Below are 15,213 nucleotides of genomic sequence, written 5' to 3' on the forward strand. Positions count from 1 at the left end.
AGTCCATCATGCGTTATGAATGCAGTTAAGTCTCGGCTCTCTTCTGCCAAGAGCATCTGATGATAAGCCTTGGCAAGATCTATTGTAGAAAACACTGTAGCACCACACATCTCGAGGTACAATTCCTCCATATGAGGAAGCGGGTAACTGTCCATCACTACCGCCTTGTTAGGCTCACGTAAGTCCACACACAGCCTCACCGCACCGTTCTTCCGTCGCGTGACCACGATGAGTGAGCCCCATGGAGATGCATCAATCCTCTCTATTACGTCCATCTGTAACAGTCTCTCGAGCTCCGTGGAGACGGCTTGTCTCACGGAGAGAGGAAGTCTCCGCAGTTTCTGTTGAACGGGCTGTACTGCTTTGTTGCCCTCCTTCACTTTCACCTGGTGGAGAAAGTCCTTAGCTAAGCCCAGTTTCACACAGGTCACTGGCCCAGTTTTGCCCTCAGACACTGGAGCCGCAGGTAAAAGCACAGAATTTCCCACAATGGAAAGTCCAAGTGCCCTGAATAAGTCCATTCTCAAGACAGCAGTACCTGCCTTTTCCACCACATATAATAGAGCTGGTGCTGTAGTATTAGCATGCTGCACTGTAGCTGATAGACAGCCTAGTACTGGGATATCTGACTTTGTGTATGACACTAACTTTACTTTTGGTTCAGTAAGGGGCACATTACTGAAATGCTCTCTGTAGACAGGTTCAGGAATGATAGACACAGCGGCACCTGTATCTACCACTAGTTCTACTGGACAAGAAGCTGACTTTGCATTAATAGTCACTTCACACGTTATTTTCTGAGCTGGCCTATTTTGATAAATTCCCAGCACCCTAACTACACCTACAGTTCTGGCTGGTCTTTCAGAAGACTTACATACCTTTTCAAAGTGTCCCATTTTATTGCATTTCCGGCAGGTCATTTTCAGCGCAGGGCAGTCAGAAGCATTTGCAAGATGAGTATATGACCCACACCTAAAACATTGGCCCTGTCTTGGTGTGGCCTTTGTAGGCGCAGCCTAGTGGTTGTTCATCCCTCTGCCTTTGAATGGACGTTTAGGCTTCGCTGTCACCACTTGCATCGGAGCCCGTGCATCTGGACCCAGCGTTCGCGCATATCCAATTGCAGATTCCACTGCGATTTCAACGTTTTCTCTAGTGTCAAGTTTGCATCACTTTGCACCAACAGTCTGTCGCGCACTTTAGCGCAGCTTGCATGCTCAATAATCTGATCACGTATCATTTCGTCTCCGTTACCTTCAAATCCGCACGTTGTGGCTAACAAGCGCAGAGCGGCAACATACTCTGTAATGGTCTCCTCCGTTTTCTGAATTCTTCGTCTGAACATGTGACGTTCCACCACGACGTTTATTGCAAGTGTGCACGCAGTGCATCCATTGCTTCTTTGTATGACGCACCTGCGTCTGCAAGTGTGTAAAACACACGCTGGCCCTCTGTACCCAGACAATGTAAGAGGATTGCACGTAACCTCGTGTGTGGCCACTGGCCAGTCGTCCCCCTCCGTGTGTATGGCTAGTAGATAGTTCTCAAACATCTTAGCCCAAGTGTCGAACGGAATTGTAGGTTGTCCGGCACCCGGCAGAAATAACGCAGGCAGAGGTACGGTATTCATCATCCTTGTCGCCAATTTGTTCTATACTAAACTTGTACTTGTTAATATAATGGAATAAAGAACGAGACGGTCACTGTAGGTTCACTCAACGAGTATCACTGTATTCTTCTCACACTCAACATCACATTATAGTCTCAGTATAACACTAGGTAAGTGCATCATCTGGTGGTGTAGTGGAGTAACAGGAACAGCACATAATAAGACTGAATACACAATCAGGGGTCCCATCGCACTGAGTAAGAATCCAGTGCACAGACAGAGGTCTTAACACATAGATGTAAAATATTACTTCATTCGTGATGCACAAAGGGAGGGCAAAATAGTCATTGTTTACTGCCCATCAGAAGACATGGTTGCAGACATATTGACTAAACCTGTAACAAAGATTGCAATGGTTAAATCCAAAAGGTTATTTTTTGGATGTTAAACATGTAATGTATGGCTTTGAAAAATGTGAACAAGTGGGGGTGTTAAATTATGTGTTCTCATAATGTTATTTCATTTGTTAATAATATACCCCTATATTATGTGGATTACGACCTATTTTTGTATCCAACTTTATTGTACACCGATGTGATTGGTTGTTGTATTTTGTTTCTGTATAGAAGTGCATTCTGGGTCATTGACCATTAGTTAAGACTAAGCACATGCCATGGCTGCTGATGATGTACCGGAGCTGTGAAGAAGTTAATAAACAGAAAAAGGAAAGAGATGTAAGACGTGATTCTTTATCAACATGACAGACGAACATGAAAACACAACAGATTTAATGGTGTATTCCAAATGCATCGTACAACATTGTATTGCTTGCACAGCAAGAACGTGCAATGCATAATTTGGTGACCGGATTAAAGCAGCAATGAAATCAAGTGTGTAAGAGTATTTAAAATCGACATTAAAATTACCAAAGTGGTAAAAATACAAAGAAAGTGCATCTCTTTACGTCAATGTTATTTAATGTATGATGGTTTTGTCCTCAGGTGACCGCACTGGGCATGTCATCACGTAGAACTCTTATGTTCACTGGCAATGGTGTTGAAGATAACAACTGCCATTATCCCACGTTTCTAGACAACGTCATTAAACTCTGTATTTTGTTATTGTTTTATTGAGAGACCCCTGGCGGTAGAAATTAGCCATTATTTATCCTTTAGGCAAAAACGAAAACATTTTTTCCTGGATAATGTATATGTTCGAAGCATTTGTGTGAAAGCAATATTGTTTACATGACATTCATTAAAAAAGCTTTACAAATGATGCTGAATAAAATCAAACATTTTCTAAAATGGATACGTCAGCCTAACCCAATAGACTAAAGAATATAGACAATCAAACCCTGAATTACCATAATCACGCCCTTCCTAAATTTAAGGAGGAGCATTGCACCTTGTCTTTAAGAACTACTTCCAGCTCCCCATGCAGGAACAAAGCCCTTGATCCTGTCCAGAAGTGCAGACGGGTCCTGCAGTATGGAGGGGAGGCTGTTCCTGTTATAATAGGAAGCCACACCCAGTGCAGCAGCCAGAAGAACCAAGGGCACTAGGACAGAGCGCTTTGGCTCAGGGTGTTTACATCCATTGGTCATCATGGGTTGGATCACCCTGTCCCACTGTGTCAGAATAGCCTGACGAGCCCCGGCCCACTTTCCTGGACCTCTCAGACGGTATTGGTAAGGGGTGGAGGGGCCGAACAGTACACTGAGTGCCACTCTGGGGTCTGTCAGAAACAGCCTGAGAATACTGGGTCGCACCCCAAGCTGGTCTGCTACCTCATCCATGTAGTCGACAAAGTCAACCTGGATGGTGTGCCTTGGACTGGATACGTACCTGGGACAGAAACGTGTGTTATAACCACATGTTTAACCAAACCAGCACCATTGGAAGACTTAACTCATCGCAATACCTTCTAGCCATGGTCTCCTGCTTGCACTCAACCTCTTTCAGCATGGCGGCAACCGAAGGACACTTGACACATCCTGTGTGGAATAAGAATATCTGAGTTTGAGTGGTTTTCATTGTAGGTGGAGAACAGGGTGACTTGAGACTCTAAGACAAAAAGAGCACGTGTCACCTTTGAAGACACGGGTGGCCCACCGGGCCTGGATCTCAGAGATGGGCATGATGGCTCCCAGCGGCTGCACAAGTCCAATGACGGCCAGTGTGTTCCTCTCCAAATCCGGAGGGAACACGTACTTATAAAGTGAGGCCTTGTTCCCAGAGACTGGCAGCACATTGGAGGCGAGAAAAGGAAATGAAAAGCTGTACCCAGTGGCAAATACCTGCAACACAAGGGTATCACATTGATAATATGATCAATAGTACGGAATTGGGTAATAGCACTGTGTGTGTGTGACAGAGACATTGTGTGATTTCATCACACCTACCACCAGGTCAATATCCTCGACTACACTGCCATCGTCAAACTCCACGCTGGATCCTTGGAATCTGTGGATGTTGGGTTTCACCTGAACTGTTCCGGAAAGAATGCGGTTGGGCAGATCATCATTGATGGTGGGATGTTGATTGAATAATCTGTAAGATTTTGTTCAGTTAAGCTTAGGATACATAAAGAAAACAGTGTTAGAACATGACTGGACAGATGATCATGGGACTACCTGTGTTTTGGCTGTAGATTGTACAGCCTGTGGTTGAACCGTTGGTTGAGAGCTCTCTCTCCTAGGCTGCAGAAGACATTAAATGGGAGGAGCAATCTCGCAAAATTTAAGATCCTGTTGAAGGACAGATCCAGAGGCCAGCCATTGTCTCCAACTCGATTTAGGATCCAAGCACCCCTCCGAGTGCTCAGGTAAACCTGAAAAGAAGACAGTTAAAGAGAGGTTTACATAATAAAATTAGATTTTATGTGAAAATGGGTAACACATTTAGCGATTCCAGTCTAGGTTTTAGAAAGCATTTATGGGTCTATAAAGGCAGCCTTGGAACCAAACAAATCTGGATGCTCAGATTTAATTCTGTCCCTTTCAGACAGAATTCCATCCGACGTTTGGCAAATTTTACAAACAAAAGTAGATGACCAAGATGGCTGCCGATGATGTGGAATGATCTGTTAAATCTACCATTGCAGGATTAAACTGGAATTTATATTTTGTAAATAATATCTGTTGTTAAACATTTGATGAAAAGAAAATGTATGGCGTACTTCGTACTTTGTTTAAAGTTAAGTTTACCAACGCAGCTCTCAGCACTACATCACACGTTTTTTGACGCTCTGATTTGGTGTCTATCCAAACCCGTGCAAAACTTGTCAGTCACTGGTTCCAGACTAATATGCAATATATCTAGCCAAACCCGTGCAAAACTTGTCAGTCACTGGTTCCAGACTTATATGCATTAGGTATAGCGATGTCAGGCAACTATAAAAGACAAAGGTTTGATTAACCTGCTTGGTGAACCTGCTGAGTTCCACAGCGATGTCTCCTCCCGAGTTTCCTATTCCAATCACTACCACCTTCTTGTTCCTCCACTGCTCAGGGGTCTTGTAGTCGCGACTGTGGAAGTACACTCCCTTAAACGAGTCAATGCCTAGGAGACAAAGGAGGAGCAAATACTGGTCAGTCATCTATGCCTATCCTTAGACAAGTCTGTTAAATGAGCTTAAGTAGCTGGTTACTCATTAACATTAGTTAAACACAGTCCAGCTGGCTGTCCTAATTCAAAAGAAAATGTTCACTCCAATGCACATCATATGGGGCATTATATCTTGAAAGTATATATGGAATGGTGGTGGCAGTGAGAAATACAGATCCTTTAATCCATCACACATAGGCCTTAATGTTCATGACATTACTTTATAGATTAGATACTTGGTATGCATACTGATAATACTACTCTGGTTGTGATGAATTGGGCAGCGATACCTGGGAAGTCTTGCAGGGGCATGTTTGGATGACAGTGGTGCCCAATACAGATCATCACTGCATCAAAGATGTGTTTCTGCCGCTTCCCCTCGCTGTTCTCTGACTCCACGTCCCATTGACCCGAATGGGAGAAGTCAGTTCTCTGCTTCACCTGAAGCACTGTAGTCTAAGAACCACAGAGAGAGAGAAACAGTGAGTATAACACGTTCATTTTGAATGTCTTTTTGAATGCTGATATTCAGTTCAGGACATTTTTGTTGTTTACTATTTCCAATAGTTAACAACTATTCTGGATGGATCTTTCTCACCTTGAAGCGTATGTGCTTGGTGAGCTGGAAGTGTTCGGCGTACATCCTGAAGTACTCCATGATGAGTGAGTTGTGCATGTAGTTGGGGTATTCGGCAGGGATAGGGAAATCACTGTAGCACATCATCTCCTTGGAAGTATTGATGATGACCGAGTGATAGATACTGGCTCTATTTGGCTCTGGGTTCTCCTGTGGACATCGTCATCACCACCATCACCACCATGACCATCAATCTCTCCCCCACCATCCGACTCAACACCACCATCATCATAATCATCACTTCATTGATTGAAACTTCTGCTACTCATGTAATAACTAAGCAATACGCCATGAGAGGCTGTGGTGATCAGTGACTTAAGAACAGCTGTGGTGCATTGTCAAAGCCATAAAAACACAAATGGTTGCCAAGCAATGTAGTCTAGCATACTTAGTTTTATAGATGTCAACAGAACAGACTTGGAAGGCAGTGTAAGGTGGAAAGCCAAATATGCAGGTGTTTGAGTCAGGCCCAGGTTATAGACCATTATAATAAGCAGGTGAAGAACAAGAACGAAGTTATTCAAACAACAGTGAATATGGTCAAGCCTTCAACCTGTTATCCCCTCCTTGCCAGACATCTATCTCTAACCCCCACCCGGTTCTTAACCCATTCAGACCGGATCACGCATCTGTGCGTGTTTACCTTTAAGACCGGATTGCGCATCAATGCGTGTTTACCATTAACCCATTTGTACCGGCTGCGAGGAGCAACATTGTATCTACTAGATACAATGTTGCGCCGCACAGCAACCGGCACAAATGGGTGAAGGTGTTGATCAAACAGTTAAGACGGTTTCCTCTTCGTCCTGTGTCCATCTCCCTTCTTTCAGACCTCTTTCTTTCACTGTTCTTGAGGAGTAAATCAGGAAAGATTTAGGTGATTGGGAATTGTTTTAAATGGCTCTTTAATCTTCCAGTCCAAAAACAGATCCCCCAAAGACCAACTTGTCTGTGTGCCAATCTCATCCAGGTATCACATCCCGCAAACAGTTCAACCTAGAGATTGGCTTTTTCTGTATTACTGCAAACCAATAGGAAATATGGGGGTTAAACCTTTTTTAAATATTTAACCTAGAGAACAGATGATTGGAAGGTATCTGATAGGTCTTCCCTTGTCATGTGTTTTGTTAAACTCTCGTTTCTGATGAATGAAGGAGAGTAACAAAGAGTAAGAGAACAAGGAGGAGAGTAAGACGATTAAGGGAGTCAACCGGGATGGGGATAGTGGTAGGGGCATCCTGCGAGAGCAGGATACAACTACCTATGAAATTATTAAAATAAAATATAATAAAATAATAAATGATTAAACATTTCTCGGCTATACGGTTTGGGACAAAGGACTTGGAAACGGCACCTGGATTTGAATGATCCTCTTCACATGCTTTTAGAAAGAAGGCACTATTCTTTACTGTCAGGGTCACCCCCTTCTTAAACGAGACATATTATGGCGTTTTCACAACAAGTTAACATAGTATTTGTGTTCCAGAAAACATGTTTTTGAAGCTGTTTATTGGAAATAGGAAAAAATCTCGCCTAACGCTATTGCCCTCTGTTCCAGTCCCTTCAGAATTCATTCTTTCTGGTGTCTGTAGCTCTACTAAACCTCTGAAGAATATGTCCCGCCTCCGAGGCTCTTGGTTCCATGTTTAAATGTCTATGGAAAATAATATGGGGGTTTTGAATGATCGTACGTGACAAACTCTGTAGGTGGCGAAGTAAAAGCTGCTCAGGTTTTGAACTACACACTTTTCCCATCTAGATTCCACTTGGATTTTGGATTGTTGGTGCCGTTAAAGTGGTTAACTATTATGAAGAAGCATTATGCTAACGCGGATCTGCCCAATTTAGGACGTCACGACTCTCCCAGTCAAGGTTGCATAGCAACGGCAATGTTTCATAGTTTGTCTTCAACGAAATGGCACCAGAGCCCGCCTACGGAGGAGGTGGCACCAACGCTGCTCGTCCATTCACGCGTGAAATGACAATCACGTTAGGTTGTGAATGGTTGCGAGCAACTCCCGCCTCCCTAACAAATTTGACGTATGAAGTCTGCGTAGATCAGAACTAGCTCCCGGTTAGCATTAATAATAGTTAACTACTTTAACGGCCCCGACAATCCAAAACCCAAGTGGAATCTAGATGGAAAAAGTGTGTAGTTCAAAACCTGAGCAGCTTTTACTTCTTCGCCACCTACAGTTTGTCACGTACGATCATTCAAAAAACCCATGTTATTTTCCATAGACATTTAAACCAAGCCCCCAGGAACAGTGCATATTTCCGCAATCCACCAGTGCTCAGCGGCCAAGCCTGGTATTGCAGCTGTTTAAGCGGGCTGTGGACGGGTCCCTCGATTCAAGGGGCCAAGAAGTAGATATCTCCGTTCACTCCAATACAAGTGGGGAACAGGAATGTGTCTCCGCAAAAAATGTCTGGATATCAATCAAAGGCTCATAGTTATCTTTATGCCATGTACTAAAAAAAATTACGTTTTCTCTTTTCAAAACGCCACCTCAAGCGTTTTATTAGCCGTTTTATGTTATTGGTTTTTTTTGCTGGAGAAGGAGGGGTGGGCAGCTGAAAGGAGTCGTAGTGAAACAAATGTTGTGTCGGCCCGGCCTTCGAGAGGGCCTAATGCACGGCTCCGTTAACTTCTCGTGTCCGAAGTTTTTCCTTTTACTTAACATGAATGACGTTGATGGTTTTTAGGCACTGTGGTGACTTTTTATCACTAAAAGTTTTTTAGTGATAAAGGGATTTTTTATCACCCCTTGATTGGATTTTTTATTCAAAAGATCCAAAGACAAAGAACGGGTGCATTACGGTATCATTTTCATAATATTGCTAATAGCCTGATAAACATTTCAGTTGCGTTAGTATTAAAATTTTCATTGTCTTGTTTAGCTGTGTGACAGTTAACAATGTTGGTGTATTACAATTATTTATTTGGGTAGGCTACTCCAACCTCGTTGCTGATCGATAAATAACCATTTGTTTGTATATAAATTATTCATTGCATTTTCAGGGCTCACGCAATTCAACCCATGCACACGCTCACACGCCACACCTCGTATTTCTCACGCAGAGAAATGACCAGGATAGCGCCCACCAACTCGCGCCGCTATTTAAGTGTGGAACAGGTAGGAATCAAATGGGTTCCCCGTACGTAGGGTGACCAGACGTCCTCTTTTGCCTATACATGCCCTCTTTTTGAGACACTTAAAAAAAAAATGTGTCCGAGCGGAATTTCAAAATCGTCCGGGATTTTATTAAAGCCTCATACATGTTCACATTGAATTTGCGTCGTGTTCCTCTGGGTTGGTCACAAACTAGTTAGGCTACGCCCTCCACTACTCAGTTCTGTTCACTTTGCATTGGTGGAAGTGAGTAGGGGGAGTGGTTAAGTAGAGCCTTCAGATTGGACGGTTTGACTTTAGAGTTACCGTCATGTTTTTGTATTTATTTTTTTACCATTATTGTTTTATTAGCATTGGCCTACTGAATGCCACAGATATAATTTAAGCATTGGACTGAATGCCACATAAATATATAATTATGGTTTTGCACGTTTGCAACGTTTAAAAGTTCCGGGAAAAGTATATGCCTCTACTGGTGTTGCTTAGGCCAATATCCTTTTGAGGCAGTGTTGTTTCTGAATATTAGTGTTAAGGGCCAATAATGCTTACTATTTACATTAGTCACCATGTGTCTGTGGACACATTTGTATGCAGTCACATATAATGCCGTCGACAAAATCTCACACTGAACTCAGTTCAAAACTTGAGAGCCCTGCATTTTTTATAAATAGTTGGAAGGAATCTGTTTCTTAAGCAATAACATTGAACTGTATTTTTTTCTACGCCTACATACATTTACTATTTTGTTTGTGTTATATGGAGCAATCTTTCATATTTATGAAGTAAAGCTATACTTCCATGGTCGGTAAACAATGCGACTGCGATCGCTCAGACCTCTCGCTTATAATGCTACAATGCTAACAATGCTAGAAAACGATGAATATTTCTGCATCCGGTACGTCATGAACTAGGGCGTGGCTAGGCTCCCATGTTGCGGAAGCAAATCTCCTTGATGTTGCCCTGCGACATTGAGCAGTTTTCATAGGAAAGAATGGGCGCCATTTTGGAATCCGCTGTCCATTCTATAATATGTCCATGATTTAAACAGAACCAGAGGTTCCTTCTTTAAATGGGGGTCTGCCGCCGAAGCTTTCCGGCTGCTCCGGCGGGTGTCCTCCGGGCGCTGAAAAGTCTGGTAGCTCGGCGGCAGTCCGGCAGCTCCGGCGGTGAGAAAAGAGAATGGGATTGTACTCCCGGAGCTGAGCTGCCGCCGAGTTCACCCCGCCAGAGCTGCTCGTCCGCTGGTCCACAAAATCTTAACTATGCTCTGATTGGAGGGGAGTAGGGAAGTGGGAGGTAATATTCAAGTGTGCCCCCTTCCTACGTAGGAGGGGGGGCCGAAACTGACTTGCCCGTTCGCTTTGGTAACTAGGCGGGGAACTTTCAGAAATGCATATCTCACTCAAAAAATCATGTACGGACTTTTTTCAAAGTTTGTATGCGTGTGGGAGCACCAGAGACCCTAATCAATACCCCAAATCCCAGGAAAAGTGTTGTTTTCATAATATGTCCCCTTTGATGGGTTTGAGCTTCCCCCCTCAGATGGACCTTTTAGGGTGCCTAGGAGGACTCAGTGTTGTACTGTCTCCTTTTTCCCTCCTGCTAGTGGGATCATAAATAGTTTACAGCATCTGTTTTTGCACTGTATCCTAACTTGCCTGAACTACCCGAGTGTTTTATTGTTGTATTATGGTTGTTTTTATGGACTGTCTGTCTGCTCTGTATTTATTGTGTCCGTGGCTGCAAAACTATTTCCCTTTTTAGGGACAAAAAGAATAACTTGAACTTCAATAAATATTTTTTTTGTTATGCTTTGTTGTTGATTCCAATTCTTCTTAAAAGGTTAATGTGACCCTAAAGGACAGCTCGAATGTATGCTATAGGCCAGCCGCCTACCTTAAATCTCCACAGACCGCCGATATCATTGCTGCTCTCAAAGCAGACGGGCTCCAGCCCCTCGTCAAGGCAGGTCTTGATGCAGGCAAGACCCGAGCACCCTGCTCCAATCACGGCTACACGGCGAGTCATTCTGCAAACTTCTCTGGGGATGTAGGATGGTCAAATGTATACATAGAATCTGCTTCAAAACTTTGACAATAAATAAATGTAATGCATGCATTGATATTTAGTGATGACACTGAGTTAGCCTTTTTTTCTTCTTTTTTTTTTCTCACAATTTTGTCAACATTTCCTGCCCCTGAGCCGACTGGACTTAGGTCTTGAAAAGTGTTTGTTTGTTCCTGTTTGTTTTTTACGCAGTTACTGATTAATGTCTGTTAGTAGAAAGTTTCACGCTGCACGTATTCATTTAACAATATATTTGGAAGCATGCGGCTGAGAATAAGCACTAGACATATTTTACTTTCAACATGAATAGTTCAGTTAGCACGCTTCGTTTTGTTACGTAAGGAATGCATTACCTACCGATTGCAATGGTATGAAAAAAGCTTTAACTTTGATCCTAGTGCAATTAAATGGTCAGCAATCGACGCGGCCACGTAGGAGCTGACTGGGTTGTGGTTACTGTGGCATCCTCCGATTGCAAAATATAGCCTAGGCCTATTATGTAACGTTTATCAACGCCCACTAAGGGGTGGATGCAACAATGACTAAAGGCCTTGTTTACTTGTTCGAAATCAAACAGCAGATCATGGCAGATATCATCGGTAGGCCTATTAGTTTGCTAATAGGTTGTTTTCGCAAAGCAAAGTCCAACAACGCCCCCCTCTGTGATAAATAGCCAACAATGTAAACGGAGTCCTGCAAATTAGCGTGCCGCCCAACATTGACGCGGAGAACCACTCCAACGGGTTGTCCTACTCTCACCTGAAGAAGCCAATGTGCATATAGGGCTGTTCGTCGACTATAGAAATATATAAACTCGAAGATAGTCAATGTAGACTCAGTAAAATATGGTCATTGTTCTGTCCAGTGAAATACTTAAGACGAGGCAAGGAACATCTTAAACACCGTTTGAGTCATGAAAAATTAAAAATCATGACAAAAGTTGCAAACGTAAACTTATGGAATAAAATGTGAGGTGTATAAAGTTTCCGGGAGGTAAATTGTGTCCAGTGTGTGGTGGTAGTCTTTGGTTATTATCATAGCCGACAAGGCACGTCCATCGACCAGATGATGGCACTAGAGATGCGGTTGCTATAACTTGATCGTTGAATCGTTCATAATTTTTTCTCATAATTATGATTAATATTATTTTTTTCTAAAATAATCGTACAGGCATTAAAACAGCAGGATCTACATCCATGCCGTATAATGCCGTATCATGATGTTACACACTCGGTACAGCAGGGAGCGCCATGCGCCTTTATCGTTGGTATATAGCCAGTAAGACCAAACCATCCATATTAAAACTACTGGTCTTCCAAGCACCCCTCTGAAACGTGAGCAAATAAAATAGATTAATGTTTTGCAGAGCACGTTAGGTCAAATTGGTTGTCATTACTGTGGCGTCTGACACAGATTCATTCTATCAAAGTAGAAGGGGTTATCTGCAGGGATGTGAGATAAAAGGATTACATGACATTGTACCTTGGGGTAAAATGGGTTGTTTAGGGTAAAGTTGAGCTTAGCCAATGTCAAAACAACCTTTATGTATTATTCATTTATTTAGTCACACCATCTGATCTTTTAAACTTCATAAAGAAGTTACATTAGTGGTTTTTCAACCAATCAACTCAATTTGACTAATGGGCCATTAAAAACATACAAATACATACAGCAACACAGACCGCAACTATACAAATGTCAAAATTTGCTCTTTGGGCTATTTGTTACATACAGTAACGATAGGTTTATCAGAACATTTTCCTAAAGGAAACTACACATCATTCGCCTTCGGCAAAAACTTGTTTTTTTTGGAGAATTTGGAATACTAAACATAGTTAGCATTCCCAATTTCCCATAGTTATGCTTTTATTTATGTTCCTGTATTTATGCATTGGGTGACCATGAGGGTATACACAGTATGCAGGTCGGTGTACTCTAGGAGGAGCTAAAATGGTAAAAACTGCAGAATGGAGCGCCAACCTACAAGGAGGCCAACAGTATGACAATGATTGGCCCAGTCAAGGTCCAACTTAAGAACACTAGGGTGTGTCATTCTGCTGCATGGTTCTCTAGGGAACACTTTACTATGAATAACTAACCAGTCGAATGCGTTAATACGAACCAAATCTAAACTATCGCTTTTTTAATAGTGAAACTGAAAGGACGCACTTGTAATTTTATAACTGACTCGTTTAGTGGTAATATAAAGTTATAATAGTTATAATATGTTCTAAGCTATTATACAAGTATAGAAAATATATATATTTTTTACATTTATTGCATTTGGATACACATTCCATAAAACACATAGCACACAAATACTACAATATATGCAATATGCATATGCAGAAACTAATCCACAGAGTGTCCCTTTACCTTGGGCCAAAACAGAAACACGCACTCACCCACCCACTCACTCACACACAGACCACACACACACACACACACACACACACACACACACACACACACACACACACACACACACACACACACACACACACACACACACACACACACACACATCCTCTCTCACTCTCTCTTTCTTTTTTGCTCTCCTTGTCTATCTCTCTCGCTCTCTCTGTCTCTCTCTCTCACACACACACACACACACACAGACAAGCACGCACACACACACACACACACACACACACACACACACATACACACTCACAGACACATACACAATCAAACAAATGAGATAAGCCGTTAGCGACTCAGGAATAAACGAACAATGTTATCAAGAAATGACAATCGGAACGTGTCAGCTGACAATATGGCAAGAGCAGCAAAGGCGCACAGACTGGAAAACAACTCCCGTCTTTCCTTTCACATATTTTCCACAGATAGTGACCTGCCCCCCCCTTTCTCTCTCTCTCTCTCTCTCTCTCTCTCTCTCTCTCTCTCTCCCTCTCTCTCTCTCTCTCTCTCTCTCTCTCTCTCTGAACTTTCCCATGACCTTTGCCTCACGATATGTGCAAATGGAGATAGAGTGTGATCTGTCCATGGCCCAACAGATGTCAGTATCAGCAGGTTATGGAGCTATAACCCGTTTATCTATTTAATTCAGACTAAAGTAAGTGAGTAAATCATTTCTGGAACTCGAGGCCATGTCGTCTGCATGCTATGCTGCAGGCCAAGTGATCTATTATACAGGTATCCAACGGCAACCGGTATACCCACCTCTTAATCAAATACCAGTGTGAGTTAAGAGCCTCTTACATTTATTATTCTGGCCCTTGCCCTGTAAAACACAGGAAGTTTACCTTGAAGTCTCTGATTTACACGTCAATGCCATTTCTATCTATACTATTATACTGTATTGTATTCTTTCAATCATATTATATTCTGTCTGCAACGCTCTATAGGGCACGCACACAAACAGAGACACACACACACACACACAGACACACACACACACACACACACACACACACACACACACACACACACTGACACACACAAACACAGGGAAAGGGTTGATGATTTATAATCAATTAAAATAACGAATGAAGGCCAAGGACCACTAAATATATGAATGGTGCCAAAGTCCGGTGAGTTATGGTCATAGATGGTGTCGCCCACTAAGTGATATGGATCAATCACAGACAATGAATGATGTCCAATATGGGTGGCTATGGAATATAAAAAATCTAAAATGTTCAACAATTCAGGGTAATAAGTTATTATAAGTTACACATTCACATAAACATACACCTAACCACACAAACACCAATATGCAGACAGCATGTGACTGTGTAACCACTTACATACATTAACATAATGACAGTGCCAACATGGAACAAAGAAGAAAGAGTCACTCAGAAAAAAAAAAAAACACAGGTGGCTCTGTCTTTGCCTCATACCTTCTGTCTCCTACCTCTCCCATTCTCTCTCTGTCTCTGTCTGTCTCTCTCTCCCTCTCTCTCTCTCTCTCTCTCTCTGTCTCTGTCTCTCTCTCTCTCTCTGTCTCTCTTTGTCTCTGTCTCTCTCTCTGTCTCTCTCTGTCTCTCTCTCTGTCTCATTCTCTAGCTCTTTCTCTCTCTTTGTTGGGTTCAGGTTGCAGAACTGTATTCATCCGTATCCTATGTGCCTTAGTCACTTCATACGCCTCCCTCCCCTTTAAAAACAGACTCACACACACATGCACACACAAGC

General features: G+C 42.5%; 1 protein-coding gene across 1 annotated transcript; it reads right to left on the reverse strand.

Moving 5' to 3' along the window:
- Window positions 1–2,344: 2,344 nt before the first annotated feature.
- Window positions 2,345–11,494, reverse strand: LOC307078421 (flavin-containing monooxygenase 5-like). The gene is made up of 10 exons (XM_079740213.1): window positions 11,413–11,494; window positions 10,885–11,029; window positions 5,816–6,004; window positions 5,508–5,673; window positions 5,030–5,172; window positions 4,245–4,441; window positions 4,014–4,161; window positions 3,701–3,908; window positions 3,533–3,605; window positions 2,345–3,456 (listed from the first exon to the last, which is right to left on the reverse strand). The coding sequence occupies exons 2-10, from the start codon at window positions 11,014–11,016 to the stop codon at window positions 3,024–3,026; spliced, it is 1,689 nt and encodes a 562-aa protein (XP_079596339.1). The 5' UTR covers window positions 11,017–11,029; window positions 11,413–11,494; the 3' UTR covers window positions 2,345–3,023.
- Between the last annotated feature and the right edge of the window lie 3,719 nt (window positions 11,495–15,213).

This window comes from Pollachius pollachius, assembly GCF_949987615.1.
Source record: "Pollachius pollachius genome assembly, chromosome: 7".
Classification (NCBI taxonomy): domain Eukaryota; kingdom Metazoa; phylum Chordata; class Actinopteri; order Gadiformes; family Gadidae; genus Pollachius; species Pollachius pollachius.